General features: G+C 41.5%; 1 protein-coding gene across 5 annotated transcripts in view; it reads left to right on the top strand.

Moving 5' to 3' along the window:
* SGCG (sarcoglycan, gamma (35kDa dystrophin-associated glycoprotein)) overlaps positions 1–9625 on the top strand; it is a 161296-nt gene extending 151671 nt beyond the window's left edge. For all 5 annotated transcript variants that reach the window (XM_009327768.1, XM_009327767.1, XM_009327769.1 and 2 more), the window contains 2 exons: positions 6580–6703; positions 8286–9625. In XM_009327768.1, coding sequence (XP_009326043.1) covers positions 6580–6703; positions 8286–8459 — 298 coding nt within the window. In that variant the 3' untranslated portion in view covers positions 8460–9625. The remainder of the gene's footprint in view (positions 1–6579; positions 6704–8285) is intronic.
* Positions 9626–10063: the final 438 nt, after the last annotated feature.

Raw genomic sequence — 10063 nt, 5'->3', positions numbered from 1 at the left:
CCTTATCAGGTTTGATTTTAGCATCTTCATGAAAGTTCAAGGGAAACAAGAACAATATGCAAATACACACCAGTGGAGAAAGTACCATTATTCCAGTTCTTCTGAGTTACATTTTCTGTATCTCCTCCTTTTTCTTCATATTCTTCAATGTTTTCTCTAATACTGTATTTCCCATGCATGCTCCCATATCAACGCCTAGGAACAAGTGTGAAGCAGCATCTTCAGTCCTATGAAGGTGGAAGGCCAATGGCATCCTGGCCTGTATCAGAAATAGTGTGGCCAGCAGGAGCAGGGAAGTGATAGTGCCCCTGTACTCGGCACTGGTGAGGCCGCACCTCGAATACTGTGTTCAGTTTTGGGCCCCTCACTACAAGAAGGATGTTGAGATGTTGGAGCGTGTCCAGAGAAGGGCAACGAGGCTGGTGAAGGGGCTGGAGAACAAGTCTTATGAGGAGCGGCTGAGGGAACTGGGGTTGTTTAGCCTGGAGAAAAGGAGGCTGAGGGGAGACCTCATTGCTCTCTACAACTACCTGAAAGGAGGTTGTAGCGAGGTGGGTGTCGGTCTCTTCTCCCAAGTAACTGGCGAAAGGACGAGAGGAAATGGACTCAAGTTGCGCCAGGGGAGGTTTAGATTGGATGTGAGGAAAAATTTCTTTACTGAAAGAGTAGTTAAACATTGGAACAGGCTGCCCAGGGAAGTGGTTGAGTCACCATCCCTGGAGGTATTTAGAAGACGGGTAGATGAGGCGCTTAGGGACATGGTTTAGTGGGCATGGTGGTGTTGGGTTGACGGTTGGACTCGATGATCTTGGAGGTCTCTTCCAACCTTAATGATTCTATGATTCTATGATTCTATGAAGACTAAATGGCAGAAAGAAAGGGGTGTGAGATCTTTTCACTGTCTTCTGCCCCCTCATATGACTTTCTTCTTAAATCAAACCTTAATATAGATATTTATTTGGCCCTTTTGCATGGATCTTTTTATTTTAATTATACTAAAGCACTATGAGAGGAAGATGGAGCATATTAGAAAAGTAGAAGTGATGGTTTAGTATATTTTATGAACTCTCATAAAAATCAATACCAGAAAGCTTTGTGAAAAGCTTTAAAAGGCATTATGAACTAGCTAGCATTTAGGTTCTGCCTGGACCCACCTTGTGTTCTTTCAGTGTTTAAAAGGGCTTCACAAAAAAAAACCCACCATATAGGTGAACACCAGACCAATATCTTATTAATGATCTAAACAAACATACTGCTGTGAAATAATCATCTGATGTAAAGTAAAATAAATCAAGTCCAGTATATTTGACATTTTATTTTCTCCTGTGTACAAAGGCCCTTTTTTTAATTAAAGCTGAGTCAGGGCTAAAATACATAGGTGTTTCTCTTTTACTGATACAAGAACATATTTAACTCAAATACTTAATACACTATACACTGCTAAATTCTTTACCATACATTTAACACTTTAGTGCCAGGTTTACCTTTCATAAAATGTTCTCTGTATGGTAAAATTGATCAGGCTATTTTAAGCAAAAAGCAAGGGGGAGGAGGGAGGGGGGCGGGAAGAGGCAGTGTCCATCTACCTGTCCAGTCCACTTACAGTAAGCCTGGTCTTCCTCAGGTAGGTGCTGGGAGGAATGCATACATTTGGGGAACTTTTATCTGAAGTCATACCCAGGAATTCTGTCCCCATTGAATTCAGGAGAGATGCTGACTCATAAGAAGGAAAGGACAAAAAGTGGCCAGTAGGAAGGAATAAATTATTCCCCAAATTCACAAGAGCAAGCTGGTTCCTCTGTCCTGCTCTAAGAGCCAAGTAATCCCACACTGCGGTAGGAAACTTGGGCTCCAGAAGACTGTGGTACTCTTTCTGCAGTACTAAAACCAGCTTTCTAATGCATTGTGGTACTTGTAAGATCAGCAAGGTATGCTTCCATCTCCTGCCAGAACAGGATGAAGGAAGAGATCGATATTCCTGCAGCATGCACTGGCTGAGAAGGGACATTCAAAGTCAGGGTTCAACTCAGCTGCTTCTTTACCACAACTGCAGCAGGTTGTCACTCCTCTCACATCCTCCCTAAACACAGCCAACTGAGCAATTTCTTGTGATCTGGTATCTCCACGAGTTAGCAACATGCTCATAGGAAAGGGTGGGAAGCTCCAAGCCTGTAGGCTGTTGGGATGGTTTCAGATGCAGAGCCTGGATGCTGTCCAGATTCCCTCAGAAGACTTTCACACAGTCCTTCCTAAATTATTCTGCACAACTCAGCACCAAATTTTCTTAGCAGCCTGCCAAGACAGTATAGTTGACTTCTGGAACTATCTTACCAACAAGGAAGAAGACTGTGATAAAAATATTATCTTCCTTGTAATCAGTTGCTTTAGTTGCAACAGACTGCTGGAGAGCCAATATCCAGCAGATAACAGAGCTATGAAATATTAGCACTTACCCCCCACCCCTTCCCTGCCCTTCATTAGCCAAGACAGTGCAGTTTCCCTGCACTTTGCCAACAAACCTCCAGGTGGCTGCAGGGATCAGGGTGAAGAAGAGCAAGGCAAAATACCTACTCCACAAGTGGGCCTAGGTGTGGTTTCCATTGCTTCACATTCCGTGGATATGTCTACATGAGTGTTTTAATTTAAAATTAGGAACGTGCTTTTGAGGGAAGCCTCCCAACTGCCTGGGCTCCCCAACCCTTGGTTCTCATTGTGGATCTGTTTGGGGCACATGAACAGGATTACATTTGGGTTAAATTAACCTGAAAGCTGTGCTCTTCTGGAGAATGCCTAACATGCTCCAACCTTTCTGGGCATCCAGTCTTCAGGGTCAGACAACAGCTAGTCCAGAGTACTTCTCAGAACACATATAATGGGGGTGTCAGGTCCTTGGCATCAAATGTTGTGCCGTCCTGATCAATTCCTCTTGCATCACACCACTTCCTAATAGACCCCTGGCATAGCTACCACAGTACCTAGAAGCTACTCATAAGTACAGAATCCATCTTCCCAAATGAGATACCGGCTGTGACAGATGTCTCATTTAGGACAGCACATTACATAGATTAATTTCTCTAGACGATAAAGATCCTCACTCCATTCTGTTAAATGTAATTTATATGCTTGTAATTTTTAAAAAAGATAAAGTGACCAGTAACAATATATTCCCTCATCATTCTACTGCCTGAATTCAAAAAAACACTAAAAAGGGACCAAAAACTCTAAGACAATCAACTTCTGTCCCCTGTCCATGCACCCTCCAGCATTTGCAAGCAAATTGAATTCTTGTTTTGCCAAGGCTTTTGAGGGATGAACATCAACATTTGCTCAGCCCAGCTTACTCTCTTCCTCCTTTTATTGCCCAGGGAATAGATTTTGAAACTGTCTTATCAGCCATTATCTGCACAGTCATGTATCTTCTGCGTGACTGACCAAATCATTCACAGTGCAGAGCAACTTCCTCCCATCATCTGTTCACTGATATAAATAAAAAAAAAGCACATTTTGCTTTATCAATGTCTATTTAAAACACCACCAGTGTTAATAATTGCAGTGCTCATATCTTTCTGAGACGCCCTGAGTTCATTCAAGTATCTCCATCAGTCAGCTCTTCTGCTAGGGCAGTTCTGTGGTCCCCAGACCCTTAAACATAGAGAAGTTCAAACCTGCCACCAGTGACAAACTGGGAGTGCCTCAGGGCCAGGACCACTGAAGAACTTTAGATGACTTTAAGGTCAATGTCGAAGGGGCTGAGGAAGTCACGTGTCTTCAGGACCAAGTGGGGACTGAGAAGGGACATTCGAAGTCAAGGTTCAACTCAGTCATGTCATTTCTACAGTAGGTACCTGTTTCCCTTTTATTACATCTGGACTTGAGGCACTGAACCTTTGAATGCTGTATGAAGAAATATATCATTAGTGTTACTGAATGTTGCCTTTGCTAAAATCTCACACATAATAGTTCCAGAAGGCTTTAAAATCACTGCTTAAGCTTCACTGCATTTTCTATTGCCAGGAAGCTCCAATGACTTAATTAGGTAAATCTACCCTCAGTTATAGAAATAGGACCTGTATAAACAGCAGAAATTTAGGACTGTGGTTAATAATAGCAAATGTAATTCTGCCATGTAATTTAAATTATATGTAGGTCATATCATAAATCTGTAAATGCTTCCAAAGTCTGTAGGCTTCTTGCCAGCATTAATTTTGGTAGAAAGTAAGAAATATTTCTCCAGTGTTTGATTGCTTTTCAAACTCCAGGTCTGATATGCTCTTCAAAAATCTGTCCCAGTCTGCCTTCTTGTAATATTCAATAGAGCTTAAATAAAAAATTATGCCTACGTATACTTACATAGATGAAATACTTTACAGAAAAACATGGGCTATTTCAATGTTTATAGCTTTTTGTTAAAACAAAGGCAACGGTTGTATTCAACTACCTTGACACTGACTTAAGAAAATATATTAAACATTAAATATTAAAAATACAAACTTTGATTAATTTTTCATTATATAATGCATACAAATATGCATTGGAAAATAGTCCCATGAAGCAGATATCTCATGTAAATCACAGCGAAAAACTGATTTCCAATTTCATAAAATTGTAAATCTAAGGATCTAAACTGAAAAGTCATAGAAAAGTTGTTAAATCACAAACACTGCTTAATAAAGATTACTAATACTATGTTAGATGGCTGATGCAGAACAGACTCATACTCGTGCCCTTTTACTCAGCATGATCATGACAGAAGTTTGTGCCATCTCAGAGTCACGGGATAAGGCATCAAACTATTTTATGGATATGGTCCTAATGTGGAACCATGATGCAGTTATCCATTGTTAGGAATTTAAATTACCAATCTGGAGTTTAAACTAATTGAAGGTGACTAACCCAGGAGATATCGGGGGGAGGCAGATCATAGAAACATAGAGTCATAGCATGGTTTGGGTTGGAAGGCGCCTTTGAAGATCAAAGAAGACAGAATCTCCTGTCACCTCTGGCCAGCAGCGATAAGCCCGTATTGCCTGAGTTATTTTCAGATTTGGGGATAAAAAATGAAGTTTCAGTGACTGTGCTTGACTGTGCTCATATATCATGGGTTTAGGTTTTAAGATATCAGCTGGATTTAGCTTCTTCAGAACTCTAAGATACAACTGAAGTTTCTCACAAGCACAAACTGACTGCTTTTAAATTCTACTTTTAATGAAGTAACTGCAAAAAAAGGAAGAACTCAAGCAGTCTGAGTAAATGAAACCCATCAGACAGCTACATCAAGACTGTGTGTTGAATTGTTTCATTCCTTTAGCATGTGATTGGCAGTCAGCGTCTAGACTCACTATCTGACACCCATCTAGCAAAGGACCTCCTGGGGCACAGTCCTCCACTCATCCAGATCGGTGGCTGTTGAGCACGCATGGAGCCAACACAGCATCTGCTGGGAGTCCGTGCGCATATGCATGCACACACACCCACACACCCTCTACGTTTCCAGAAGACACGGTGGGTGAGCACACGCAGAACTGGGAACGGGGACGCGTGTCTGAGTTCTGCATAGTGGATGAAGCCCACATGATTTTATATGTGTCCAGGGAACGTACAGAATAGAGAAGGTAACGTGGGTGTAAAGTAAACTGGGACCACCGGTTGATTCATTTTCTCTAGCCTTAATATTTTCCTGTTTAATGTTGGCTGATAGTGTAAAATTCAGGCTGGTGTCATCAAGAAGGGTTAGCCAATATCCAGGTACAAAACTCGGTAGGTATCAACTCTGATCCTGCAGTGTTCCCAGTGCCTCCAGACAAAGCAGTTCTAGGTAATGGTCAAAAGAAGCAATGTAATCACTAGTTTGTTGCTGAGCTTGGGCTTTTCTTTCCTTCTCCTGATTTTTAATTAGTACTTCTATCCCCGCTACTTATCGTGGAAATGATACCAAAGTTCTGAAGAAGCAAAGCCTTATCTCTCTGGAAAATAAAAATCATTAATCCTGCACAGCTGACCCGCTGAGGTGATTATTCAGCTAATACGGTACCTTCCTGCCATCTTGTGGCACTGTAGGGTTTGCAACTTTCTGTTATATCACATAATTTTTATTTCAAAGTTATTGTTAAGTTTCAGATGCCATCTAGTTAAACACACACACGCACTGTGTGAAATCTTGGTCCAACTGATAGCAATGTCAAAACGTTTGTTGATTAAAAAACTTCCAGACTGCACTTATTGTATTAATTTCAATATCTTATTATATCAAAAATGAAAATAAATTCAAACTAAAGAATGTAAAAATGGGTTTCAATTTTAAAGAATAAATTACCATTATACTGAAATAATCTGAAGTTATCTCTGAAATAAGACCTTGCATTTATATTATGAATTCATCTATATTTTTCATTTGGGATACTTTGGTGTTTTTAAATAGCTACCTCCTTTTTCAAGTCTGCCTGAAGAAAAAAGAAGCGGCATCTTTTATATGACTTCAGGCAAGATCCTTCAAGTGCTTGTTCAAAGTTTACTTATTTTTCAAAAATAAAGGAACATATGAGAATGTGCCATTGTCAGATTTCCTGCTCCTGCTTTCAGGCTGGAATCACCGACTCGGTCTTTGAGCATGGATGCACCACGAGGAATTAATATCAACGCGCAAGCTGGGAATATTGAAGCTCTTTCCCAGATGGATATCAAACTACACAGCAGCGATGGTGTGGTGAGTACAAGCCCTTCTGTTTCCATAACTATGGTTAATCTTACTGTCTGAATATAACTAATAACTTCAAGACTTTTTTCAAGTTTTGTTAATTTAATTCCTCAGATTTTAGTAGACAGGATATTAAAATTAATGGTGCCAATAAAACGACTTTTATTTATGGGTCAGATTAAATAATACTACCAATTGACATAATGTTGTATTAGCTTAGAGAAATGTTTTCTAATAAAACTCTGATAGCGCTCAGCTCCCACTAGCACAGTGATCCCCAGGAACCCCAGTGGGGTCCTTGGCCCAGAGGTAGACACTCTGCCCCAGAATTGATAAATTAAGGAGTGAAGCTCTGCAGACATCATTAAGACCTGCCCCGTCAGCAACAGCATGTGACATGCAGCAGCCTATTTATCACAGCTGCAAGGCTGTACAGTGCCAGTTCTTCCACAGAGGAACTCCAGACCAACCTGTATGTCCATCCTTAACCAGCTGGCACGGCTGCGAGGCTTCAGCACTCAGGCCAGGACAGACGTGGGTCCAGCGGCGGCAGCAGCAGTGCCCAGGTTCAGCATAGGCAGGGGCCCAGTCTCGAATCATAGAATCATAGAATGGTTTCTGTTGGAAGGGACCTTAAAGATCATCTAGTTCCAACCCCACTGCCATGGGGCAACCTTTCACCAGCCCAGGTTGCTCAAAGCCCCATCCAACCTGGCCTTGAACACTTCCAGGGAGGGGGCATCACAGCTTCTCTGGGCAACCTGTTCCAGTGCCTCACCACCCTCACAGTAAAGAATTTCTTCCTAATATCTAATCTAAATCTACCCTCTTTCAGTTTAAAGTCATTAACCCTTGTCCTATCACTGCATGCCCTTGCAAAAAGTCCCTCTCCAGCTTTCTTGTAGGCCCCCTTTAGGTACTGGAAGGCTGCTATAAGGTCTCCCTGGAGCCTTCTCTCCTCCAGGCTGAACAACCCCGACTCTCTCAGCCTGTCCTCATAGGGGAGGCGCTCCAGCTCCATGATCATCTTCATGGCCCTCCTCTGGACTCACTCAAGCAGGTCCATGTCTTACACTGGGGGCCCCAGATCTGAAGGCAGTACTCTAGGTGGGGTCTCACCAGAGCAGAGTAGAGGGGCAGAATCACCTCCCTCGACCTGCTGGCCACGCTTCTTTTGATGCAGCCCAGGATACGATTGGCCTTCTGGGCTGCGAGCACACGTTGCTGGCTCATGTCCAGCTTTTCATCCATCAGAACCCCCAAGTCCTTTTCCGCAGGGCTGCTCTCAATTCCACTCATCGCCCAGCCTGTATCCATGTTTGGGATTGCCCCGACCCACATGCAGGACCTTGCACTTGGCCTTCTTGAACTTCATGAGGTCTCTGCTAAGGAAAAGGATGGGCACCAGCTTATCCCTCTCCCGTGTTCCAGTGTCTGCCAAGAGCCTAGGCCTCAGAGCAGCTTTGTATATAACAAGTCTGGTTAGAAAGCTATTATTAAACCACTGCTGAGACAAAGTCAAGTTGGTTTATGGCACGCTATTGCATTATTATCTCTAACGAGCCCATTTGTCCTGCTTTCTCCCATGCAGCTTTTGCTCGATGCTGAAACTGTGCGACTGCCCAAATTGCCTGAGGGTACAAGGGGTGGATCCAGTATTTCTCAGGGGCTTTACGAAATCTGCGTGTGTCCGGATGGAAAGCTCTACTTGTCAGTGGCCGGCGTGGGCTCCACTTGCCAAGAATACAGCCGTGTCTGCCAGTGAGGCACCAGAAAAGGCCACACACTCCCTTGCTAGTCTGAGTTTTATATTATTGCTAAAAAGCATTACCGAAAGCAGAATTTTCAGAATTTTAAAAACAAAGTACTTCAGTTTAGGAAACAAATCTGTAGCTACAATTCTGGGCTACAGAGTGAAAGGGGAAGAAGAGCACAAATGACATTTCAACTTCAGAAGAATGACTTGGATAAAATTTTATGTTCTGTCGATAACACTTTGAAAACAGCCTTACAGAAAGCATAAAAAAAATAAAAGGAATATGTTTCCTTGCTGAACTATTATTCAGTCAGATGATTATGTCATTGTTAATATTTTTGAGCTCCATGGTTTTTTTTCTCTCACAACATGTAAACACTTAATTGCATTAGTGGGTGAAATTAAATTGAGGGAACTACTTGAACTATTTGCTAAGACAAAGCATTATTTGGGGAATTCAGAAAGTGCCAGCAAATGGTCTATGCAATTTTGTTCTTGCAATAACACAAGATACAAAAAATGTGGTATTTGTATCAGTTCTGTGTAAAAGTTGTTAATTAGCTAATAGCTTTCTATTTTAATTTGGCAACATATATGCTGATTTGCTTAGTACTGATTCATATAAAAATAACTAATACAAAAAGCTCCAAGAGTCATTTACACCTCCCTGTGTCTCAAATCTGTTCACTATACAACAGAGAAATATGTTAGTATATTTTCTAATAGCAATAGTTTGTTGTACTGCCTGTACCATTGTACTCATTTAAACCTTTTTATATTTTAGGACATGCTAATTCAACAAAGCAATTTGCTCTGCCAGCTGGACTAGTAAAAAGAAAAAAATCCTTAATGTGGTTCCAGATTGTCTGACACAAGGACCTGTTTGGGCGGTGGGAAAAAAATCCTTTTTTGCAGCCCACAGAATTCAATTGAGAGGACTATTTCATTTCCATCTGCAGCTGTTGACTGATACTTCTGGTCCTGTCAGAGTGGGACTCCATCACAAAGGCAGAGAGTAAAACTACTCTTATTACTTTTTACATTAGGACTTTGGATACAAAGTAAATGCTCACCAGAGTTGACAAACCATTTATTGACCTTGTAGAGAAACACCACTGCAGACCCATTCCCCTGTACAGTGTTGCACTGAACACAAATAAATCGTTTGCACACCTCTGGGTAGCAGGATTTGTATTTAATAGTCTGTTTTTAAACCTTATGGGTTTTTAACTCCTTTGATGCTGTTTTGTATATATTTGATGATATTATTACCCAGGTAGAATCAGCTATCACATAGTGCCTTGGTGTCTATTTACAGAAAGATTTTAATCCATAATCATTATTAAACCACAGAATGTCCATCCTTTAGTGAAAAGAATCATCACCCTTAAAGCAGGAGAATCAGAACAAAAGAATGGGTAAGACTATGCCGTTTTTTAAACTTGCTACTTCAGCTGTGGTGGGCAAGCAAAGAAACCCCACACTCAGTTATGATCCCAGATCACACAAAAGACTGAGCTGAGAAAGAGCCCCCAGTTAACAGCATCCACTATTATTGTGGTAAAGCCCTGGTTAGCCTCTGCTTCAAGGGCCGCCTTTGTAATTTAGCCAAC

Source organism: Pygoscelis adeliae, unplaced genomic scaffold (assembly GCF_000699105.1).
Source record: "Pygoscelis adeliae isolate BGI_AS28 unplaced genomic scaffold, ASM69910v1 Scaffold14, whole genome shotgun sequence".
Lineage (NCBI taxonomy): Eukaryota > Metazoa > Chordata > Aves > Sphenisciformes > Spheniscidae > Pygoscelis > Pygoscelis adeliae.
The sequence above is the reverse complement of the archived record's forward strand: the minus strand, read 5'-3'. Positions and strand labels throughout refer to the sequence as shown.